Source organism: Elephas maximus, chromosome 1 (genome assembly GCF_024166365.1).
Source record: "Elephas maximus indicus isolate mEleMax1 chromosome 1, mEleMax1 primary haplotype, whole genome shotgun sequence".
Lineage (NCBI taxonomy): Eukaryota > Metazoa > Chordata > Mammalia > Proboscidea > Elephantidae > Elephas > Elephas maximus.
The window spans coordinates 112,475,942-112,501,176 of NC_064819.1; the positions used below are offsets into that span (position 1 = coordinate 112,475,942).

Below are 25,235 nucleotides of genomic sequence, written 5' to 3' on the forward strand. Positions count from 1 at the left end.
CAGCAGTGGGTTTGGGTTTTCGGTTATTCTCCATAGGGTTACCACTTTAAACTGTCTAAATTGTTCTTTTTTTCTTTTTCATGTCTAAATAATACATTTCTGATCCAAATTCCAATGACATTTTTAATGAGGTGGAGAAACAAATCACCAACTTCATATGGAAGGGAGAGAGGCCCTGGATAAGTAAAGCATTACTGAAAAAGAAGAACAAAGTGAGAAGCCTCATACTACCTGATTTTAGAAGTTGTTATACTGCCACAGTAGTCAGAAGCACCCTGGTGCTGGTACAACAGATACATAGACCAATGGAACAGAATTGAGAATCCAGACATAACTCCATCCACATATGAGCAGCTGATATTTGACAAAGGCCGAAAGTCCATTAAAAGGGCGAAAGACAGTCTCTTTAACAAATGATGCTGGCATAACTGGATATCCATCTGCAAAAAAATGAAGCAAGAGCCATACCTCACACCATGCACAAAAAACGAACTCAAAATGGATCAAAGACCTAAATATGAAGTCTAAAACAATAAAGATCATGGAAGAAAAAATAGGGACAACGCTAGGAGCCCTCATACATGACATAAACAGTATACAAAGCATGACTAACAATGCACAAACACCAGAAGAGAAACTAGATAACTGGGAGGTCCTCAAAATCAAACACCTATGCTCATCCAAAGACTTCACCAAAAGAGTAAAAAAATTACCCACAGACTGGGAAAAAGTTTTCAGCTATGACATTTCCAATCAGCGTCTGATCTCTGAAATCTACATGATACTGTAAAAACTCAACAACAAAAAGACAAATAGCCCAATTAAAAAATGGGCAAAGGATATGAATAGGCATGTCACTAAAGATGACATTCAGGTAGCTAACAGATAGATGAGGAAATGCTCACAATCAATAACCATTAGAGAAATGCAAATCAAAACTACAGTGAGATACCATCTCACTCCAACAATGTTGACATTAATCCAAAGAACACAAAATAATAAATGTTGGAGAGGTTGTGGAGAGACTGGAACATGTATACACTGCTGGTGGGAATATAAAATGGTACAACCACTTTGGAAATCGATTTGGCGCTTCCTTAAAAAGCTAGAAATAGAACTACCATACGATCCAGCAATCCCACTCCTCGGAATATATCCTAGAGAAAGAAGAGCTTTTACATGAACAGATATATGCAAGCCCATGTTCACAATAGCAAAAAGATGAAAGCAATCAAGGTGCCCATCAATAGATGAATGGATAAATATATTATGGTGTGTTCACACAATGGAATACTATGCATTGATAAAGAACAATGATGAATCTGTGAAACATTTCATAACATGGAGCAATCTGGAAGGCATTATGCTGAGTGAAATTAGTTGGTTGCAAAAGGACAAATATTGTATGAGACCACTATTATAAAAACTCAGGAAATAGTTTAAGCAGAGAAGAAAATATTCTTTGGTAGTTACAAGGGTGGGGAGGGAGAGAGTTATTCACTAATTAGATAGTAGACAACTATTTCAGGTGAAGGGAAAGATAACACACCATACTGGAGAGGTCAGCACAACTGGACTAAACCAAAAGCAAGAAGTTCCCGTAATAAACCGAACGCTTTGAAGGCCAGCGTAGCAGGGGTGGGGGCTTGGGGACCATGGTTTCAAGGGACATCTAAGTCAGTTGGCATAATAAAATCTGTTAAGAAAACATTCTGCATTCCACTTTGGAGAGTGGTGTCTGGGGTCTTAAATGCTAGCAAGCGGCCATCTAAGATGCATCAATTGGTCTCAACCCACCGGGAGCAAAGGAGAATGAAGAACAGCAAAGACACAAGGTAATTATGATCCCAGGAGATAGAAAGGGCCACATAAACCAGAGACTACATCAGCCTGAGACCAGAAGAACTAGATGGTGCCCGGCTACAACCGATGCCTGCCCTGACAGGGAACACAACAGAGAACCCCTGAGGGAGCAGGAGAGAAGTGGGATGCAGATCTCCAGTTCTCTAAAAAGGCCAGACTTAATGGTCTGACTGAGACTAGGGGGACCCTGGAGGTCATGGTCCCCAGATCTTGTGTTAGCCCAAGATAGGAATCATTCCCAAAGCCAACTCTTCAGACAGGGATTGGACTGGACTGTGGGATAGAAAATGATACTGGTGAGGAGTGAGCTTCTTGAATCAAGGAGACTCATGAGACTATGTGGGCAGCCCCTGTCTGGAGGAGAGATGAGAAAGCAGAGGGGGACAGAAGCTGGGTGAATGGGCACAAAAATAGAGGGTGGAGAGAAGGAATGTGCTGTCTCAGTGGGGGAGAGCAACTAGGAGTATATAGCAAAGAGTATATAAATTTTTGTATGAGAGACTGACGATTTGTAAACTTTCGCTTAAAGCACAATAAAAATTAAAAAATTCCTACTGCTTTTTTTATTTAATACTTTTAAGTTTTGAGTTGTTGATATGCTAGGTAATAATTTATCTTACTGTAATCTCTCACCTCTTCTCCGTTTATCCCAACATAGTTCTGTTTCTCTATTGTGTGCCTTCTAATTTAAGAGTATATACATATACCTTTATTTCTTTTTCCAGCAACTAATACAGTATTTCTGGACTAACGAAGATATTAGCACCTCTATTTTTTCCTTAGTACCTCTATTTTTTCCTTTACCAACTGTTCCTTCCCCCATCCTTTTACTTTATCAAGGCTATTTAATGTTTGTATTTTGTTCTGTAACCATAATTTAGTCCTTTTGTTATGCTATAAGTTGATCCTCAAAGATAGTAGCTTCTACATTATTAAAAAAAAAAACAAACCCAGTGCCGTCGAGTCAATTCCAACTCATAGCGACCCTATAGGACAGAGTAGAACTGCCCTATATGTTTCCAAGGAGCGCCTGGCAGATTTGACCATGTAAATATTTTTCACTGTGCAGCCAGTTAATACATATGATTGTATTTCTGTGTTCTGCAACTGTGAATTTTCAGTAGTCTCTAATTGTCTTTATTACTTTTTTTTTTTTTTTTTTTAATCTGGCTTCATTGTCCCTTTGAGTTCCTGACTCTTAAGATAGTATAAAATATCACAACTTATCTCTCACCTCTCTTTCTCCCCAAATACCTCCTAGAGCTTTCTGTCTCCTAAGCGCTTAGTCTAGACTGTTTGTTCTTTAGATTTGTTGCACAATCACTGTCTTGGCACTTCTTTTCTTATTCTCTAGGATTGATTCTGCTAGTTCTTTAATTTCACATCTTCCTCTTTTTTGGTTTATGTTCTTGTTTTGCTGAATAACATCATGCAGTTTCATACACAGGAGTTTTCTTTGTCCTTGCCTGTGTGAAAGTGATTTTTACAGCCTGTATTTCCCTGTTGATTTGGCCAAATGTGGAATTAGTTTTCCTTTAATACTTCAGTGGATTTGTCTATTTTTCTTTCTTTCTAGAATCTGGTATTGCTAACTGGGAAGTCTTCTAATATGGTTCTCATTCTTTTATAGATACACTTTTTAATTTCCTCTTAGAGAGCTTTCTAGGATCTGTTAATCCTTATGAAATTTCACCTAGATGTAAATGCTTACTTTGTTCATTTTACTGGACACTAATGAATCTGAGTTTGAAGATTTTTCATTTAACTTTGGGTTTTTTCTTGTATTATTATTTTATTGTCAAGTCTCCATTTTATTTTTTCCTGATCTCCTGTTTATTGGGTATTAGATTGTCTGGATTGATACTCTGTGTCTTATTTTTAAGGAGTCCTGGTGGTGCAGTGATTAAAGCACTCAGCTGCTAACTGAAAGATCAGTGGTTTGAACCCACCAGCTACTTCGCAGGAGAAAGATGTGGCAGTCTTCTTCCGTAAGAATTTACAGCCTTGGAAACCCCATGGGGCGATTTTACTCTGTCCAGTGGGGTCACTATAAGTTGGAATTGACTACGGAAGGGGTTTGGGTTTGGTCTTATTTTTGCTTTCTTAATTTTCTTTATCTTTTGTTGATCTTTTTGGGAAAGATTTCTTGGATTTATCCTCCACTTCTGAAAACAAAAAATGGACTAATAAGACATGTTGGAAGGCATTAAAATTTCCAGAATTAAAAAAATTTTCTTATATCTTTTTCCGTAGTGTTCGGTTCTGATTTTATTAATTTTATTGTATCTTGTTGAAGATACAAATTTGTGCACGTGCTTTTAATTTTTTTCTTTTGAAACAGTAAGTTGTAGAAATGTAAATACAGTATAATTTTTTTCCCCAGACTGATGTCTTTCAGCTGAATTCTTTAGTGCGTAATTTCTATAACCGAGGACCTTTTATATAATCATAACCATCAAATTTAATAAATTAATATTGGTTTATTTATATCTGTAAAGATTCATGGTTTCTATTACTGTCATTATTTATTTTGGTGCTCACATTGCCCTGATTGACCAGTGGGAGCCCTTTTGATCTCACTTCTTTGTGTCCATTTGATATAGCCTCATCTTTCTTTTTGCTCTTTCTTGCTGTCTGGTACACCACAGTGTCCCAGGGTTACCTGGTACTTTTCTTGCCTTAGGCCTGGAATTGGCCATTTTTCCAAAGATTCCTGGTCCTTTTAGTAGAAAGTTGTATGTATAAAATTTGGACATGAGGTGTGCTCATTGCTGTTGATTTGTTGCTGGTTTCAGGCTCTTTCAGTGGACGGAGCTAGGGAATGTGCGTGTGTGGGGAGCATGTGTGTGGATGTGTGTATATGTCTACATACCTGGATAGATATATGCATATACATACATTTATATCTATATTTCTCTGTGTGTATTGAAAACCATAAGTTCATGCTGATATTTCTCATTCCAATCCAATAGCAAAGAATTTATTTTAGCTTTCTCCCTTTCTATATTTGTAACTCCCTTCTCTGACGTAGAGAAAGTTGGCTTCCATTATCCTTAATGTATTTACTTATTTGATCAATCTCCTTGGATGTAACCAATCTCCCATCTCTGCTGTTGCTCTCCACCCTTGCATGGACATGCTCCTCTTCTGCTTGGACTCCGATTCTTTATTCCAGGCTGCCTGTACCCTCCCAGCCTCCTTGCATTGGAAACCCATCCCTTATTCCACTTGGGCTTTGACATCCCTCAGTCCCACCCAGCTTGGACTCTGACATGCCATACTATGTTCCCTCTCTGCATGGGTGTCCTCCTTACTCTGCTCTGGCCCTGATACCTCCACTGCAACCCCAGCCTTGGATATCTTCCTTACTTTTCTTGGGCTCTAACCTTCCACTCCACACACTCCCTTTTCCCCTTTTCTCCCATACCTAATAGATTTAGGACTAAGTTATTCTGTTAGGTTGGTGTGGAGGGTTAAATTTCTTCCAGGGCTGGTGTTTCATGGTAAATTATTGTCTGGTCTTATTTAAGAACCGAAAACAAAAAGCATTAAAAAAAATTTGCGTAAAAATACGATATATTGATGTGCCTACAGATACACCTATGTATGCTCACGTGTGTACACACATACACCTTCTTATACACATGCATGAATACTTATCTATGTAACCACTCATGTATTTTTTGTTTGCCAGATTGTATATGTTATAGCATTTACCAATAAATGCCCCTTATTCTTGTCTATTTCTTAGTGTCATTCTGTACCTTGATATATTGTGTTCACTTCACTAACATTTGGTGTTGCCTTTCCCATCACCAGAACTCAGGTGTGTACTGTCTAGAGAGTGATCCCTCCCTTTTCCTCCTCCCATCCCTGGTAACTACCAAAGATTGTTGATTTCTTTACATATATCAATTTTTGCCATTTTATAAAAGTGGGATCGTATAATATTTGTCCTTTTGTGCTTGATTTCTTTTACTCAGCATATCTTCCAGATTCATCTGTGTTATGTTTTGCAGACTCATCATCATTTTTTGTAGCTGTATTGTATTCCATTATATGTCTATACCACATTTTGTTTATCCATTCGTCCATTGATAGGCACTTAGGTTATTACCATCTTCTTGCTATTGTGAATAATGCTGCAGTGAACACAGATGTGCATATGTCTATTTGTAGCACTGGTATTAGATCTATAGAATACATACCTAGGAGTGGGATTGCTGGATCATAGTTTATTTCTAGCCTTTTGAGGAAGCACCATACCATTTTCCATACTGGTTGTACCATTTTACATTCCCACCAGCAATGGATAAGGTTTCCAGTCTCCCCACAACCTCACCGTCATTTGTTGTTTTCTGTTTTGTTTGTTTTGGATCAGAACCATTTTTGCAGGGGTGAGATGATATCTCATTGTAGTTTTGGTTTGCATCTCTCTGATGGCTAATGATCACGAGCATCTTTTCATTTATTTGTTGGCTGCTTTAAGGCCGTCTTTGGTGAAGTGTCTGTTCATGTCACTTGCCCATTTTTTTTTTTTTTTAAGATTTATTAGATGCCTTTAAAAAAATTTCATTTATTTATTGTGTTTTAAGTGAAAGTTTACAAATCAAGTCAGTCTCTCATACAGAAGTTATACACACCTTGCTGTGTACTGCTGGCTGCTATCCCCTTAATGAGACAGCACATTCTTCCTCTCCACCCTGTTATTCCCTGTGTCCATTCAACCAGCTTCTGTCCCCATCTTTCTTCTCATCTCACCTCCAGACAGGAGTTGCCCACATAGTCTCATGTGTCTACTTGAGCCAAGAAGCTCTTTCCTTACCAGTATCATTATCTATCTTATAGTCTAGTACAGCCCCTGTCTGGAGAGTTGGCTTTGGGAATGGCTCCAGTCTGAGGCTAACAAAGGGTCCGGGGACCATGCCCTCCAGGGTCCCTCTAGCCTCAGTCAGAGTATTAAGCCTGGTCTTTTTATGAGAATTGTGCGATCTGCATCCCAGTGTTCTCCTGCAGCATCAGGGATTCTCTGTTGTTTTCCCTGTCAGAGCAGTGATCAGTGGCAGCTGGGCATCATCTAGTTCTTCTGGTCTCAGGATGATGTAGTCTCTGGTTTATATGGCCCTTTCCGTTGCTTGGGCTCATCTTTACCATATGTCTTTGGTGTTTTTCATTCTTCTTTGCTCCAGGTGGGTTGAGACCAGTTGAGGCATCTTAGATGGCTGCTTGCCAGCACTGAAGACCCCAGACACCTCTCACCAAGTGGGATGCAGAACGTTTTTTCTTAGTACATTTTGTTGTGCCAATTGACCTAGATATCCCCTGAAACCGTGGTCCTCAAACCCCTGTTCCTGCTACTCTGGCGTTCAAAGCGTTCAGTTTATTCAGGAAACTTCTTTGCTTTTGGTTTAGTCCAGTTGTGCTGACCTCTCCTGTACTATGTGTTGTCTTTCCCTTCATCTAAAATAGGCCTAGTGTACTAATTAGTGAATATGCCTTTCTTTCCCTCTCTGCCCTCGTAACCATCAGAGAATATTTTCTTCTATGTTCAGACTTTTTCTGGAGTTCTTATAATAGTGGTCTCATACAATATTTGTCCTTTTGGAACTAATTTCACTCAGCATAATGCCTTCCAGATTCCTCCATGTCATGTTTCAGAGATCCATCATTGTTCTTAATCATTGCGTAGTATTCCATCATGTGAATATACCATAATTTATTTATCCATTCATCCGTTGATGGTTACCTTGGTTGCTTACATGTTTTTGCTGTAGTAAAGAGTGCTCCAGTGAATATGGGTGTGCATATATCTGTTTGTGTGAAGGCTTTTATTTCTTTAGGATACATTCCAATGAGTGGAATTCCTGTATCATATGGTAGTTCTATTTCTAGCTTTTTTAAGGAAGCACCAAATCGGTTTCCAAAGTGGTTGCACCATTTGACATTCCCACCAGCAGTGTATAAGTGTTCCAGTCTCTCCACAGCCTCTCCAACATTTATTACTTTGTGTTTTTTGGATTATTGCCAGCATTTTTGGAGTGAGATGGTATCTCATTGTAGTTTTGATTTGCATTTCTCTAATGGCTAATGATATGAGCATTTCCTCATTTATCTGTTAGCCATATGATTGTCTTCTTTGGTGAAGTGCCTGTTAATATCCTAATTTGTCTTTTTGTTGTTGAGTTTTTACAGTATCATGTAGATTTCAGAGATCAGACGCTGATTGGAAATGTCATAGCTGAAAACTTTTTCCCAGTCTGTAGGTAATCTTTTTACTCTTTTGGTGAAGCCTTTCGATGAGCATAGGTGTTTGATTTTTGGGAGCTCCCAGTTATCTAGTTTCTCTTCTGGTGTTTGTGCAGTGTTAGTAATGTTTTGTATACTGTTTATGTCATGTATTAGAGTTCCTATTTTTTCTTCCATGATCTTTATTGTTTTAGAATACATATTTAGGTTTTTGATCCATTTTGAGTTCATTTTTGTGCATGGCGTGAGGTATGGCTCTTGTTTCATTTTTTTGCAGATGGATATCCAGTTATGCCAGTACCATTTGTTAAAAAGACTGTCTTTTCCCCTTTCAGTGGACTTTCGGCCTTTGTCAAATATCAGCTGCTCATATGTGGATGGATTTATGTCTGGATTCTCAATTCAGTTCCACTGGTCTATGTGTCTGTTGTTGTACTAGTACCAGGTTGTTGTGACTACTGTGGCGGCATAATAAGTTCTCAAATTGGGTAGTGTGAGGCCTCCCATTTTGTTCTTCTTTTTCAGTAATGCTTTGCTTGTCCAGGGCCCCTTTCCCTTCCATATGAAGTTGGTGATTTGTTTCTCCATCTCATTATATAATGTTATTGGTATTTGGATTGGGATTGCATTGTACCTATAGATCGTTTTGGGTAGAATAGGCATTTGTACAATGTTGAGTCTTCCTATCCATGAGCAATGTATGTTTTTCCACTTACGTAGGTCCTTTTGGTTTCTTGCAATAGGTTTCATAGTTTCCTTTGTATAGGTCTTTTACATCTCTGGTTAGATTTATTCCTAAGTATTTTATCTTCTTGGGGTGCTGTTGTCAATGGTATTGATTTGGTGATTTCCTCTTCGATGTTCTCTTTGTTGTTGTAGACCTTTGCCCTGTTTTTGATTGAATTGTTTGTCATTTTGTTGTTGACATTTTCTTTATATTTTTGAGATTAGACCCTTACGGAATATATCGTTCCCAAAGATTTTTTCACAATCTGTTGGTTCTCTTTTTAATCTTCCGATAGTTTTTTGATGAGCATAAGTATTTAATTTTTAGTTAGTCCCAGTTATCTAATTTGTCTTCTGCTGCTCCTGCATTTGTAGTTGTGTTTGGTAATCTATAACTGAAAACAGTTAGGTTCCATAGTTTTGTCCGTGTATTTTCTTCTAGGAACTCCTTAGTTTAGCTTTAACATTTAGGTGTTTGATCCATTTTGAGTTAGTTTTTGTGTATAGTGTTAGGTATGAATCCTGTTTAATTTTTCTGCAAATGGATATCCCATTTTGCCAGCACAGTTTGTTGAAGAGACAGTTTCTTTCCCATTGAGTGGACTTTGACTCCTTGTTAGAAATTAGCTGCCCATAGATGGATGGATTTACTTCTGGATTCTCAATTCTATTCCGTTGGTCTGTGTGTCTGTCATTTAACCAGTACCAGGGTGTTTTGATTACTGTGCCTGTATAATACGTTTTGAGATCAGAGAGTGCGAGGCCTCCTACTTTGTCTTCAATATTGTTTTTACTATTCGGGGCCTCTTTCTTTCCCATATAAAGTTGGTGATATGTTTCTCCCTTTTGTAAAGAATTTTGTTGGAATTTGGATCGGGGTTCCATTATATCTGTAGATCGCTTTGGGTATATTAGGGTAACCAAGAAGTTTATTGTAATACAGTCAAATATTTAAAATCATTGAAACAGGGCTTGATGATCTCTTTGTAGTGTTAACTATTCTGGCTATGCATGATTCCTTAGTTGTAAGTTTATTAGTATGGTTTATAGTATTTTGTGAATTAGAGCTTATACTTTTTTTTCTTTTTTTAGTTGACTATATCGTGGAGTATGACTATGATGCTGTACATGATGATGAATTAACTATTCGAGTTGGAGAAATCATCAGGAACGTGAAAAAGCTACAGGAGGAGGGATGGCTAGAAGGAGAACTAAATGGAAGAAGAGGAATGTTCCCTGATAATTTTGTTAAGGTGAGTGTTCTCAGTTAAATTTCTAGCTATTGCTTTATAGAATTTAAGCTTCATGTGTTAAGAAATATATTTTTTAAAATGAAAATATTTTAAGTAACTTTTTACTCGGTATAATATATAAAAAAAAGGTGGTTCAAGTACTTCTGTAATGGGCATTATTGTTGCTTAATGTCCTGGTGAATAATAATACTGTGTATGTATGGATGTATGTATGTGTCTACCTTTTTTCGTTTTTAATGAATAATAGTTTACATTTGGGTGACACTTTGTAGTTTAGAAAGTAGCTTTGTTGCATGCATTATCGTTTGAGCCCTGTAATAGTCTTGGAAAAAAAAGTAGGGTACGTACTAACCCCTTTTTAAATATGGTGATATTTAGACTGAGAGGTTAAATGATTTGCTGGTATTGAAGAGCTAAGACAGAACCTGAACTGAAGACTCAGTTGCCTCTTATTCACTGGTCTTACCCTGGTATCTTGCTTTTCCTGGTCTTTCAAGAATGTACTAGGTCATTATTTTTGTAGCAATTATCTGAGCCGATATCAAAGTAACAATTACTCTTCAACTAACAACAAACATTCCTTTTTTTTCCCAATAATTTTTATTGTGCTTTAAGTGAAAGTTTACAAATCAAGTCAGTCTCTCACACAAAAACCCATATATACCTTGCTATGCACTCCCAATTACTCTCCCCCTAATGAGACAGCTTGCTCTCTCCCTCCACTCTCTCTTTTCATCAGCTTCTGACCACCTCCACCCTCTCATCTCGCCTCCAGGCAGAAGATGCCAACATAGTCTCAAGTGTCCACCTGATCCAAGAAGGTCACTTCTTACTAGCATCCCACTCCAACCCACTGTCCAGTCCAATCCATATCTGAAGAGTTGGCTTCGGGAATGGTTCCTGTCCTGGGGCAGCAGAAGGTCTGGGGGCCATGACCACCGGGTTCCTTCCAGTCTCAGTCAGACCATTAAGTCTGGTCTTATGAGAATTTGGGGTCTGCATCCCACTGCTCTCCTGCTTCCTCAGGGTTTCTGTGTTGTGTTCTCTGTCAGGGCAGTCATCGGTTGTAGCCGGGCACCATCTAGTTCTTCTGGTCTCAGGCTGATGTAGTCTCTGGTTCATGTGGCCCTTTCTGTCTCTTGGGCTTGTAATCACTTGTGTCCTTGGTATTCTTCATCCTCCTTTGCTCCTGGTGGGTTGAGACCAATTGATGCATCTTAGATGGCCGCTTGCTAGCATTTAAGACCCCAGATGCCACTCTCCAAAGTGGGATGCAGAATGTTTTCTTAATAGATTTTATTATGCCAATTGACTTACATGTCCTCTGAAACCATGGTCCCCAGGCCCCTGGCCCTGCTACGCTGGCCTTCGAAGCATTCAATTTATTCAGGAAACTTCTTGCTTTTGGTTTAGTCCAATAGTGCCGACCTTCCCTGTACTGTGTGGTATATTTCCCTTCACCTAAAGTAGTTCTTATCTACTATCTAATTAGTGAGTACCCCTCTCCCACCCTTCCCCCTCCCCCCTCTCGTAACCATAAAAGAATGTGTTCTTCTCAGTTTAAACTATTTCTCCAGTTCTTATAATAGTGGTCTTATATGATATTTGTCCTTTTGCAACGGACTAATTTCACTCAGCATAATGCCTTCCAGGTTCCTCCATGTTATAAAATGTTTCACAGATTCATCACTGTTCTTTATTGATGCATAGTATTCCACTGTGTTAATATACCATAATTTATTTATCCATTCATCCGTTGATGGGCACCTTGATTGCTTCCATCTTTTTGCTATTGTAAGCAGTGCTGCAGTAAACATGGGTGTGCATATGTCTGTTGGTGTAAAGGCTCTTATTTCTCTAGGATATATTCCAAGGAGTGGGATTGCTAGATCGTACGGTGGTAGTTCTATTTCTAGCTTTTTAAGGAAGCTCCAAATCGATTTCCAAAGTGGTTGTACCATTTGACATTCCCACCAGCAGTGTAGAAGTATTCCAGTCTCACCATAGCCTCTCCAACATTTATTATTTTGTGTTTTTTGGATTAATACCAGCCTCGTTGGAGTGAAATGAAATCTCATTGTAGTTTTGATCTGCATTTCTCTAATGGCTAATGATCGTGGACATTTCCTCATGTATCTGTTAGCTACCTGAATGTCTTCTTCAGTGAAGTGTCTATTCATATCTTTTGCCCATTTTTTAATTGGGTCATTTGTCTTTTTGCAGTTGAGTTTTTGCAGTATTACGTAGATTTTAGAGATCAGGAGCTTATCAGAAATGTCATAGCTAAAAACTTTTTCCCAGTCTGTAGGTAGTCTTTTTACTCTTTTGGTGAAGTCTTTGGATGAACATAGGTGTTTGATTTTTAGGAGCTCCCAGTTATCTAGTTTTTCTTCTGCATTCTTTGTAATGTTTTGTATACTGTTTATGCCATGTATTAGGGCTCTTAACGTTGTCCCTATTTTTTCTTCCGTGATCTTTATCGTTTTAGATTTTATATTTAGGTCTTTGATCCATTTTGAGTTAGTTTTTGTGCATGGAGTGAGGTATGGGTCTTGTGTCATTTTTTTGCAGATGGCTATCCAAAACATTCCTTTTTTTAGTAAATATTCTAGGCACTTTTGGCAGAAAAAAAAATGTTTAAAACTCCTAAATTTACTACATACTAATAAAATTCTCAATGATTTAGAGAGGGAAAAATGTAAGGAATATCTTTATATTTACATTTCACTTATTGTCTTATTTTCTGTTAGTTTTCTTATACCCAGCCACATTGTCTGGCCTCATTAGATTATGATTGTGAGTTTTGGGGAGCTAGATGATGCCCCATTTGTTTTTTTAACTTGCATTATAGTTGTTAGTGGAATGCCTGGACAGTGTAAATATTTGTTCCCTGTATAAAATCTATGCTTTTGGTTGTGGTTTCACGTCCGGGTATGAACATATTCTTTGCTCTTAATTGATTTCAAAGAATATGAATACTAACTATATTTTTCTTCTTAAAACAGAAAAGTTATAAGTAGGGAATTAAATTTAGTTGGAAAGGCCACTTTGTTTTATAAATAGATTTCTTTTTTTATAACTTGTAATGGGATGTAATGTATGTAGCATGGGAATTCGTAGTGCAGTGAATTATTTAATATTGGGCCTTTTAGCTGTGGGTGGTGTTGCAACTCCCACAGTGATTGTGTGGGACTATGCAAATAAGGTATTTGTAGCCCATCAGTTGGATTAGACAGTCTGCTAAGAATGCAAATAACGTTCATGGAGCCACTGTGGAGGTGGGGCCATGCAAATAAGGTATGTGGAACCCTAATGAGGAGACTGGTCAGTTTTGCCATCCTGCTCGGTTTGAAAAGAGAGCAATTCCAGACTGAATCCAGTATAACTAGGTGTTCTTGAGTGAGGATGGGATGCCCAAAACTGCTGGAACCACCTTGAGACAAGAAGAACGGTGTATGTGATTAGGATAGAAGAGAGGAAAGATGAAAATGAGTTGGATGCTTGCAGGATACATCAAGCTGCTAAATTAACCAACCTGAGAACCATCATACCCTCTAAACTTTTTGTTATAGGTGGTAGTTTCTTATGAATTAAGTATGTGTTAGATAGGATTTCTATTCGCAGCTGAAAACATCCTAACCTGGTAAAGGAGTCAGCAAGAGATTTTAACAAATTTCTGAAGGTGCACGTATAACCAATAAAACCAGGAAAAAGAAGTCCTGAAAACTTAAGGGAGATATAACTCAGGATGCCAAAGTGCTCTGCAGAACCCCAGAAAAGACTAGAAATTCAGAAAAGGAGAGCTCACATGAAATATAGAGCTGAAAACGGGAATTTCTTAAGTCTTAAGAGCTAACATCCATTATCAACCACAGTGACTCTAAGGATAAGATCCTAAGCAGCCAGGTATTTTCCTCCCCAAGTGAAAAACTAAAGGGTTAATTTTGCCAGAAAAGCGGTATACTACTTTGGATGAGTGCTGGTTTCTCAGAGTGATGACTACTGAATTCCAAAATTTAGAGATCCTCACAGCAGTGGCCTATTTCCCACCTGCTAATTCTAAAACAAAACCCTAAGACCTACCCACATCTGATGCTGCTGCCATGCTGTTTTTGCAGGGTTCTATGACTAAATTTTCTATAAAAAGCCATTTTTCATGAAGAAAAAATTTCTAAAAAGGGATGAGAGGCCAGTGTCATGGCATACTATATAACCCATCAATATACCATTCTACAGAGGAGAAAACAGAAATTACATGATTTTCCCAACATCACACTGCCAGCAAAGGGCAAAGCTGGAACTTCGCTCAGTTTAAATTCAGTTATTCTGACTCCAATTCTGTAAGAATAGTGACGTGGGGCATTTGACCTCGTCCACCTTCAAAAGGGGAAAGAATCATCAGCATCAACAGCCCATGGCTGACTCCTATTAAAAAATTAGGTGGACGTAAAACATAACTTCCACCCTCCAACCTTTTCACCAGTTCTGACACCAGCCACGTCTCCCATAGCACTCTGTACTCTCTGCTGGGTTTGCTAATTTGTTGCAGTGGCCACGTAGAATTCACAGACAATACTCACAGTTAAAGGGTTTATTAGGGAAGCAACAGGTTACAATTTAGGATCATGAAGGACTCAGGTATAGCTCCTTGGCCATGCCTACAGGCAGTCCTCTCCCTCGGTCCCTGGGCCCCTCAGGGTGGCCTCTGCCCTGCTTGGGCAAGTTTTATAAAGCTCTTTAGGTCCACTGACAAGTGCCCAGAGGCACCCCACTCTACCAGGAAGCCTCCTGCCCAAGGCGCTTAGCTCTATTGCCTGTAAGTCAGCACACCCATTGTGGCTGCCTTGCATCAGGGAACAGGAGTCCTGCTGCGCCATCTTGTGCCAGTCTTCTGGTTCTGCTTCTGCTGTTCTATGCTCTTGCCTTTTGGCTTCTTGCACTGTTTCTGGTGTTAACAGCTCTTTCTCTCTCTGTCTCCTGGGTCTAGGAGCTTCTCAGCGCAGGGTCCCCGGGTCCGGTGAATGTACTCCATTCCCATCTCTTTTTTATTAGTGGTAGTGAGGGCTCCCCTTTCTGCCTCTGGGATTTTAAGTCTAGCAGCTTGGCAAAACTGACCAATCCTCTTGTTAGGGCTTCATATACCTTATTTGTATGGTCCCACCCCAACAAAGGTGCCATGCACCATATTTGTAGTATCAGCAAGCTATCAAATCCTCTTGGTGGGCCACAAGCACCCTATTTGCATGACCCCACCCAGCCTTTTGAAGAGAGTTAAGGGACCATTGCGAGAAAGGCTGTATAAAAGCAATCTATCACACTGCAAACACTGATTAAAAAAATAAGTTAAAAATATTTATATAGCTCTCTTGATAATGTGATGATGATAAATGGTAGCGGTAGCAAGAATGATCCATCATGAGACTTTATGTTGAAATATATTTTCCTTTCCCGTTTCAGTTTAACTGACGCTATAACTTGAATTTAATGAACTGCCTGCTGATAAAGAATGCAGCTTATTAGTATGCTAGGTAATACAGGGAAACAATCTAGGATTAAAAATCAACCACACGGTACTGAATTAGAGTTGAAGACATTAGCATGAACTCATGTTTAGTTTAAAATATGCACTGATAGTTACAGAAATAATTATAGATGTGTGTACGTATATGGATTAGTATACAGACATATGTTTCTTAGCTCTTTCCACTAGGAGGGCCTTAGAAACAGTGACACCCCAGTAGCATGTGCATACTCAGTGCCCAGATCTTGGTTTCTAAATATTATTCAATAAAAGGAACCAGGACTCCTTGGGAAAATGGCTACTTTTAGTTCTGGGGCAAGGAAGATATAAGATGAGCTGCAGCATCATGTAGTACCAGAAAGTAAGGAAGTGCTGAAAACAAAACAAACAAAACCAAAAGGATGAGGCCATGTCAAAGGGAAACGGAAGTCAACCTGATATAACTCCCAATGTCCAAAGCTGGAACAATTGGAGCAAGAAAATAAATAACATAGTGTTGAGATTATTTCCCAAGGTGTATTTATTTATAGCAGCATGGAGATATATATAGATGAAAAAATGTATATATGGAGCTCTGGTGGCACAGTGGTTAAGAGGTCAGCTGCTAACCAAAAGGTCAGCAGCTCTGATCCACCAGCTGCTCTTTGGAAACCCTATGAGACAGTCCTACTCTGTCCTGTAAGGTTGCTATGAGTTGGAATTCACTTGATGCAACGAGTTTTTTTCTTTTTTTTTTTTTAATCTATATATATCCCCATGTCGCTATAAATAATGACTGAATAAATAAATGGGGGAGAAATAATAAATTTTATAGAAGAATTTCAAATAATGTATGTAAATACTCCTCCCTCCAGAAGTCCCCCTTAAGTGTGGGCTGGACTTAGCAACTTGTTTCTAAAGAATAGGTAGGTGGAAAAGGAAACAGTAGTAACTTTACAGTAGAGAAACCTGGCAAATACTACCTTAACCAGATGATCAGGGTTAAGGTCATCAGTCACAGGTCGATATCATGTATCCCCTGATGTGATGTGAAGGGCACTGTACCCCTGGTAACTTTCCCAAAAACCTATAACCACAGTCTAAGCATGAGGAAAACATCAGACAAATCCAAATCCAGGAGCATTCTTCAAAATACCTGACCTGTACTTTTCAAAAATCGAGGTCATAAAAAACAAGGAAAGATTGAAAAACTGGTATTAGCCAGAGGAGACAAAGGAAACATGATGACCAAAAGCATTGTGGAATCCTAAAATTGGGTTCTGGGACAGAAAAAGGATACTGGTGGTAAAATTGATAAAATATGAAAAAAGTCTTGAAGTTTAGTTGATAGTAGTGTACCAGTGTTACGTTTCTGAATTTTGACAAATATAACATGGTTATTCAGGATGTTAACATTAGGGGAAATTGGGTCAAGAGTATATGGTAACTCTTTACTACCTTTGCAACTCTTTGATAATCTAAAATTATTTCAGAGTAAAACTTTATTAAAAAAAAGCCATAACAACAGCGGTGGATACTCTACAAATTAGTAAAGCTGTTGGCTTTATCACTTCAGGTGTTGTAGTTCATTGTCCACTTGAAAATAAGCCTTATAGAATGATTTTGGGAGCCCTGGTGGTGCAGTGGTTAAGCGTTTGGTTGCTATCTGAAAGCCCGGCAGTTTGAACATACCAGCCAAATGTTAAAGAAAGAAAGAAAGACTGACAGTTTGTACCAACCCCGCAGTACTGGGGAAGAAAGACCTGGTAGTCTGCTTCTGTGAAGATCACAGCCTTGGAAACCCTATGGGGCAGTTCTACTCTGTCCTATGGAGTTGGTCTGAGTCGAAATCAACTCAGCAGCAACAGATAGAGTGATTTTAAGGAGCATACGCTATTTTGTAAATGTACAAAGCTCACATCTTTCTTACTGTTTTAGATAACTATACTAAAAAAAAAAAAGAGCAGTGATATTTAATTTGGTCTGGAAAATGTATTAAAAAAAACAAACCTGTTGCCATCTAGTTAATTCCAACTCATGCCTGCCCCGTATGTTGCAGAGTAGAACTGCTCCATAGGGTTTTCTTGGCTGTAATCTTAACAGAAGCAGATTGCCAAGTCTTTCTTCCCTGGCAGTGCTGGGTGGGTATGAACTGTCAGTCTTTCTTTAGGTTAGTAGTCAAGAACAAACCATTTGCACCTAACGACCTTGGAAGATTGATAGAAAGGTCAAATCATTTTTTGTGGCCTATTGTAAAAAACTTTAAACTGTAGTTTTTTTGTGACAAATATCCAATTCACTGTCCATTTCCGGTGTTAGCCAGACTTTACATAACCCAAGAGTATTTTACAGAGAATATAGAACAAAGATCTATGAAATTAAGGTACATTTTTTTTGTATTTTCAAAATGTCACTTTGCATTAAAGAGATGGAATATTACAGATAAAGTTGAGGCATTCTTTGTTCCCCTTTTTCATTTCTTTTCCTCTGAAGAGCTACACAGTGCTGAAGTTGTATGTATCTTTCCAGTAGTTTTATACATACATACCTATGCATAAACAAATAGTATTTTGTGTGACTTAAACATTTATATAATTATTGTGTCAGATTGCAATTTTTCTTTATATTTAACATGGAATTTCAATATGGATACATGATACAGTCTCTTCTGCTTCAACTTGTATTTTATAATGCTTGTTAGCCCTTGTTAATTATCTAGTGCTGCTATAACAGAAATACCACAAATAGATGGCTTTAACAAAGAGAATTTTATTCTCTCACAGTTTAGGAGGCTGGAAGTCTGAATTCAGGGCACCAGCTCCAGGGGAAGGCTTTCTCTTTCCTTCTAGCTCTGGGGTGGAAAGGTCCTTGTCATCAGTCTTCCCTTTGTCTAGGAGCTTCACAGTGCAAGGACCTCAGGTCCAAAGGATGTACTTTACTTAGTCCTGGCACTACTTTCTGGTGGTATGAGGTCCCTGTGTCTCTCTGATCACTTCTCTCTTTTATATCTCAAAAAAGATTGACTTAAAATACAACCTAATCTTGAAGATGAGTCCTGTTTCCTTAACATAACTACTGTTAATCCCACTTCATTAACATCATAAAAACCTGCCAATTCTTTGAAGCTCAATAAAAGTTAATAAAAAAAAAAAAAACCTGCCGATTCCAACTCTTAATGACCCTATAGGGCAGAGTAGAACTAGCCCCATAGGGTTTCCAAGGAGTGCCTGGTAGATTCAAACTGCTGACCTTTTGGTTAGCAGCCATAGTACTTAACCACTACGCCACCAGAGTTTCCACTTAGCTCTAAAGTGGTTGGTAAATAGAGGAATGATATCAGGATAATGGGGAAGTTGTGTTAGTTCATTTTCTAGGTAAGTGTAGCTATAATAAAGAGTGTCGAATTATAATTTCAGCAAGAAAGGCAAATGGTCTAAATAGGAGTTCTTTTGACTCTTAAAAAAACCCTTTTTTTTCCTCATTAAGTGAGCATTTGTACCTGGGTATCTTCCTCAAATTTATACACTACAAGCATTCTGAGGGCTCTTAAGTCCTGTTGCACAGACCTCACTTCTGTCTGGATTTTCTTAGCATTCACAAGTCAGCATTTCCACTTTATCGTCTTCATGCATTTTTAATATCTTTGAGGCATCCTTCAGTCACAGCGAACTGCCTCTTGGGCAGTCCAAGTTAGCATGTATCTCTGTATCTTAAATTTTATCATGCTTTAGGTGAACATTTACAGCACAAATTAGTTTCTCGTTCAAAAATTTATACACATTGTTTTGTGACATTGGTTGCAATCTCCACAATGCGTCAGCACTCTCCCCCTTACCCTTTGAACCCTGGGTTCTCTGTGTCGATTTATCCAGTGTTCTTGTCACTTCCTGCTTTCTCGTCTTTACTTTTGGGCATGTGTTGCCGTTTGGTCTCATATACTTGATAGAATTAAGAAGCACATTTTTCATGTGCACTATTGTTTGTTTTATAGACCTGTCCAATCTTTGGCTGAAAGGTGGACTTTGGGACGGCTTCAGTTCTGAGTTAGCAGAGTGTTCGGGGTAGGGGGCTTAGTCTCGGGGGTTCCTCCAGTCTCTGTCAGACCAGTTAGTCTGGTCTTTTTTTGTGAATTTGAATTTTGTTGACATTTTCCTCTGCTTTGTCTGAAACCCTCTATCATGATCCCTGTCAGAGCAGTTGGTGGTGGTAACTGGGCACTATCTAGTTCTTCTGGACTCAGGCTGGCGAAGGCTGTGGTTCATGTGATCCATTAGTCCTTTGGACTAATATTTCCCTTGTGTCTTTGGTTTTCTTCATTTCCCTTTGCTCTGAACGTGATGGGACTAATAGATGTATTTTAGATGTCTGGTTGCAAGCTTTTAAGAGCCCAGATGCTACCCGAGTTTCTGATTATTGCTGTCAATCTGTTGGCCTGTTTAATCTGATCTATCTTATCAATTTTTATTTTTTAGTACTAAGTTTCAAAGTTATGTGGGTTTAGAGTGGTCTACCCCAACGGGTACTGGGTTACCCCAACCCTACTTTTTGCGTAATCATTGGTATTTTTAGTGTATGATTTTGAACTTTTTGCATAATCAATGGTATTTTAGTCTGTGACTTTGCAGAATGTCTCATTGTAGGAATGCATGTGTGGCATCATAGTGGTGTTGGTGAAGAATATTGAATAGATTGTGAACTGCCAGAAGAATGAACAGATCAGTTTTGGAAGAAGTACAGCCAGAATGCTCCTTAGAAGCTAGAATGCTCTTAGAGACTTGTTTCGTCTTGCTTACTTTGACATGCCATCAGGAAAGACCAATCACTAGAAAAGGACATCTAGCTTGGTAATGTAGAGGGTCGGTGAAAAAGAGGGAGACCCTCAATGAGATGGTTGATACACTAGTTGCGACAATGGGCTCAAACATAGCAGTGACCGTGAGGATGGCGCAGGATCAGGCAACGTTTTGTTCTGTTATACATGAGGTCACCTTGAGTTGGAGCTGACTTGATGGCGATTGTTGACCTCTCTTGTTACTGTTGTTAGTCGCTGTCGAGTTGATTCCAACTGTTAGTGACCCTGTGTGTGCAGAGTAGAACTGCTGTACAGGGTTTTCAAGGCTGTGACCTTTCAGAAGCAGATTACCAGGCACCGCTTGAGTGAATTTGAACTGCCAACCTTTAGGTTAGTATTCGAACTATTTAATTTTCAACAGATGTATAATATTCTGTTGTATGGGTGTATCACATTTTATGTATATTAGGGCAGCTTTCCAATTTTAGTTATTAAAAGCAATGCTGCAGGGTGCGCCTGACCCAAGCCATGGTATTTTCAATTGCATCATATGCGTGTGAAAGCTGGACAATAAATAAGGAAGACTGAAGAAGAATTGATGCCTTTGAATTGTGGTGTTGGTGAAGAATATTGAATATACCATGGACTACCAAAAGAATGAACAAATCTGTCTTGGAAGAAGTATAACCAGAATGCTCCTTAGAAGCAAGGATGGTGAGACTGCGTCTTACATACTTTGGACATGTTGTCAGGAGGGATCAGTCTCTGGAGAAGGACATCATGCTTGGCAAAGTACCGGGTCAGCAGAAAAGAGGAAGACCCTCAACGAGGTGGATTGATTGACACAGTGGCTGCAACAATGAGCTCAAGCATAACAATGATTGTAAGGGTGACGCAGGACCAGGCAGTGTTTTGTTCTGCTGTGCATAGGGTCGCTATGAGTCCTAACTGCTGTGAGTCCTAATGGACTCAATGGCACCTAACAAGAACAACAACAACAAAGATATGCACATATATTCAACTCTACTTTGTTACTTAAGTAGTTGAACCAATTTAAACTTTCGCCAGTAGTATAAAAGAGTACCTTTTTCCACATTCTCACTAGCATTTGCTACCCTTAAAACTTTTTTTTTTAAATCTATAGGTGTGCAATAGTATTCACCATGTTTTGGTGTTTTCATTTTCATGATTACAACTGCAGTTAGGTATCTTTTCACATATTTATTGGCCATTTAGTTTTTCTTTCCTGTGCACATTTTGTTCGTATGTTTCTGCTTACTTTTTTGGTCATTTTCTCGTAGACTTGTAGTAATTCTTAATATATTTTGAATACTGATCCTTTGTCTTCTTTCTGCTTTTATGCCTTTTATCCCTCGTAAGTGGTTTTTGTGCCTTGTCTAAGTATAACCTAATTGCAGGAAGGGTTTAATGATAGCCTTTGTCATGGATTGAATTATGTTTCCCCAAAAATGTGTGTACCAGTTGAGTTGGGCCATGACTCCTGGTATTGTGTGATTTCCCTATATGTTGTAAATCCTGCCTCTATGATGTTAATGAAAGAGGATGGGCCGCAGTTGTGTTAGTGAGGCAGGACTCAAACTACAAGATTGGATTGTGTCTTGAGGCAATCTCTTGAGATTTAAAAGAGAGAAGCAGGCAGAGAGACTGGGGACCTCATACCACCGAGAAAGCAGTGCCAGGAGCAGAGCACGTCCTTTGGACCCCAGGGTTCCTGTGCAAAGGAGCTCGTAGCCTAGGGGAAGATTGATGAGAAGGCCAACAGAAAGAGAAAGCCTTCCCCTGGAGCTGACACCCTGAATTTGGACTTTTAGTCTATTTCACTGTGAAGAAATAAACTTCTTTTTGTTAAAGCCATCCACTTTTGATATTTCTGTTATAGCAGCACTAGATGACTAACACAGCCTCCTTTGTTTTCTTTATTAGTTCTAAAATTTTGTTTTTCAATGTAATTCTTTTATCAGTCTCTTTTTTTTATATATAGTATGAGGGTGGCACTAATTAAGCATTTTTTTTGCACATGAAAAAAAATTGAAAAGCCTACCCTTTTCTCATTGACTTGCAATGTTTAATTTAAGAATTAAACCAGAATTGAGAATATTCCTTGCTAGTTTAAAAAAAAAAAAAAATTTTTTTTTTTTTTAGTTTATCACCAAAGGCACTGGTGGCGCAGTGGTTTTTGAGCACTCGAGGGTTGGTGGTTTGAACCCATCAACCGCTCCGCAGGAGAAAGATGGGTAGTCCACTTCCGTAAAGATTTATAGCCTTGGAACCCTATAGAGCAGTTCTACTCTGTCCTATAGGGTTGCTGTGAGTCAGAATTGCTGTGATTTTTATCACTGTTTTGATCTAGATGGTCAAGTGTCTGATTTATTTGTTGGTATAATATTTTGAATTTTAATATCAATGTCTTAGTTTGTTGACATTTGGCACTCTGCCATTGCAGTTGCTGCTTTGTCATTGAGATGAAGCAACATAAATGCACTTCAATAAACAAATCCTTAGCAATTTACTACAGTACTTTATAAAGTGTTTTGGGGTGTGGTAAGGAAAGTCTTTGCCCACAGTTTGTTTTTTTGAGGGAGGTCACAACATGAACACAAAAAGAGAAATAGCAATGCTTCATATGGCTGCGTGTCAGATGTGTGGTAAAGATTATAGATGCTAAAAGAACCTGGAAAAAATATTTGTTTCTCAAGGAGCGGGCGGGGCGGGGGGTGGAGAATGAAAGTACAAAGTATTGTGGTCTATGTAGCCAAAGCCAAGTCTTTTGCCAACTACCATACTAGAGATAAATCAGGAAGAAGAGAGCATGACATTGTGAAAAGAGCAGGGGATTTGGAGTCAGGAGGTGTACACTTCTTTTTGGCTCCTGACTCTCCCCTCTTTCTCTCACATACCAACAAGCATACCTACTGTGTGTTTTTCAGAAAGGTGCTTAACTCTAGAACGTTTAAGTTTTTTCCCATGTAAAAGTAGGGAATCCCCACTTCTTGGGTTTCTACTAGGAACTAGATTTTGTATGTCTTGCACATGAATACATGGGGGATTTTATTTTTTCATTCTGTTACCTCCTTGCTCAGGAGCTGCCTACCATATCTGAAAGGGGATTTTGGAGAAGAAAATCATCTGTATCACTGATTTAGTTAACAAATGTTTTTTTTGCCAGGTATTATTAAATCAGATGTTAATAATAAAATAGATAAATAAGATAGAACTTTTCTAATTGCCCTTAAAAATAAAAGTTTTCAAGGAAAGAGAAAAATAGAGAGTAATTAAATGAGAAAATATAGTACAAGTGATTAACCTGATTAGTCTATTTCTGTTTCCTTAAACCAAATCTGTATTCTTGGTGGTGGTGGCCGTGGAACAGATCAAGTCTATTTCAAATGCGCTGACTGGATGAGAAGGCTAGACGATTGAAAAACAAACAGAACTTTTAGTGTGTTAGGATTTGTTTAAGTTGTAGCATCTTAGGGCAGAAGTAATTTTGATAGGCCTCTCTTCTGTGGAACCAAAGTCTTACATTTACAAAAAGGATCTGGTGAAAGTGATTTTTGTTGTTGTTGAGTCCTTTAGAATGGAAAACAGTAGTTCTTTCAAGATTAAACCAAAAAAAAAAAAAAAAAAAAACCCATTGCCATCGAGTCAGTTCCAACTCAGTGACCCTATAGGACAGAGTAGAACTGCCCCATAGGGTTTCCAAGGAGTGCCTGGTAGATTGAAACTTGTGCCCTTTGGTTAGCAGCTGAACTCTTACCACCAAAGTGTCTCTTTCAAGATTAAAACCCAAAACAAAAACAAAAACAAACCCACTGCCATTGAGTCCATTCTGACTCATAGCAACCCTATAGGACAGAGTAGAACTGCCCCATAGAGTTTCCAGGGAGCGCCTGGTGGATTTGAACTGCCAACCTCTTGGTTAGCAGCTGTAGCACTTAAACACTACACCACCAGGGTTTCCCTTTCAAGATTAGGGGACTAAAATATGTCTTCAGAGAGTTGCTTCATTTACTAAGAAGGGAGAGAAAGCAGACATCTGTTTGTTAAAAGTTGACAATTTGTGTCCAAGTCCTGGTAAAATTATTATTGGTAAAACTATATTTGGAAATCAGAATTTTTGTTGAAGACCTTGGGTCTAAATCTAAACATTATTTTACTCAAGAAAGAAATCTGTGGTGAAACAATAAAATGAGTCGTCTTAGAATCCAGGCTCCCAACTTGGCCTTTGTTGACACTTGCAGGGGAGGGGCTTCTTGTTATTGCTGGGTGGGAGTTCAGAATCCTCACTCAGCCTCCACTGATACCACCCTGACTGGGAGGGGCAGGTGTGCCTCATTACCACCCTCCATGTGGCCTCCACTGACTTGGCAGAGGTGAAAGTCCAGGCTCTCCACTTGGCTTTCTCTGACACCATTCCAGTGGCAGGCGGGGATGCCTCCTTACTGCCTGGCATGGAAGTCTAGGTTTCGTGCTTGGCCTTTGCCGTCATGCATGGGGATGGAGCTACAGTTTTTTTCCCCTCTGTGGTAGTTGGCTGCAGTAGAGCACTTATTGTCTAAAAACTTTCAGTCCTGCTAGGCTGCCCCTTTCCTGGTCCTGTGGCTACAGGAGCAGGCTTTTCTTGGAGCTTTTTTTTTTTTTGTCTGTGACCTTGGCATTCCAGGGTTGCTTGCTTTTCCAGTACCCATTCTGATAAAAAAAAAAAAATTCTGATAGAGGAGGCAAAAAGAATACCCAGGGAACTTACTGCTGGGAGGTTCCAGGGTCCCTAGTTCTTCTTTCCACCTTTCAGAATCTTTTGTTTTCTGTATACTGTCCATGGTTTTTAACTGTA

General features: G+C 38.9%; 1 protein-coding gene across 2 annotated transcripts in view; it reads left to right on the forward strand.

Annotated features, from left to right (window-relative positions):
* Positions 1 to 25,235, forward strand: part of CD2AP (CD2 associated protein) — a 145,683-nt gene that overhangs the window by 37,295 nt on the left and 83,153 nt on the right. The window contains exons 1-2 of one of the 2 annotated variants that reach the window (XM_049893818.1): positions 3,749 to 3,851; positions 9,928 to 10,088. In XM_049893818.1, coding sequence (XP_049749775.1) covers positions 10,065 to 10,088 — 24 coding nt within the window. In that variant the 5' untranslated portion in view covers positions 3,749 to 3,851; positions 9,928 to 10,064. Of the gene's footprint in view, positions 1 to 3,748; positions 3,852 to 9,927; positions 10,089 to 25,235 lie in introns of those variants that run through there. The other variant, XM_049893810.1, reaches the window with a different exon arrangement.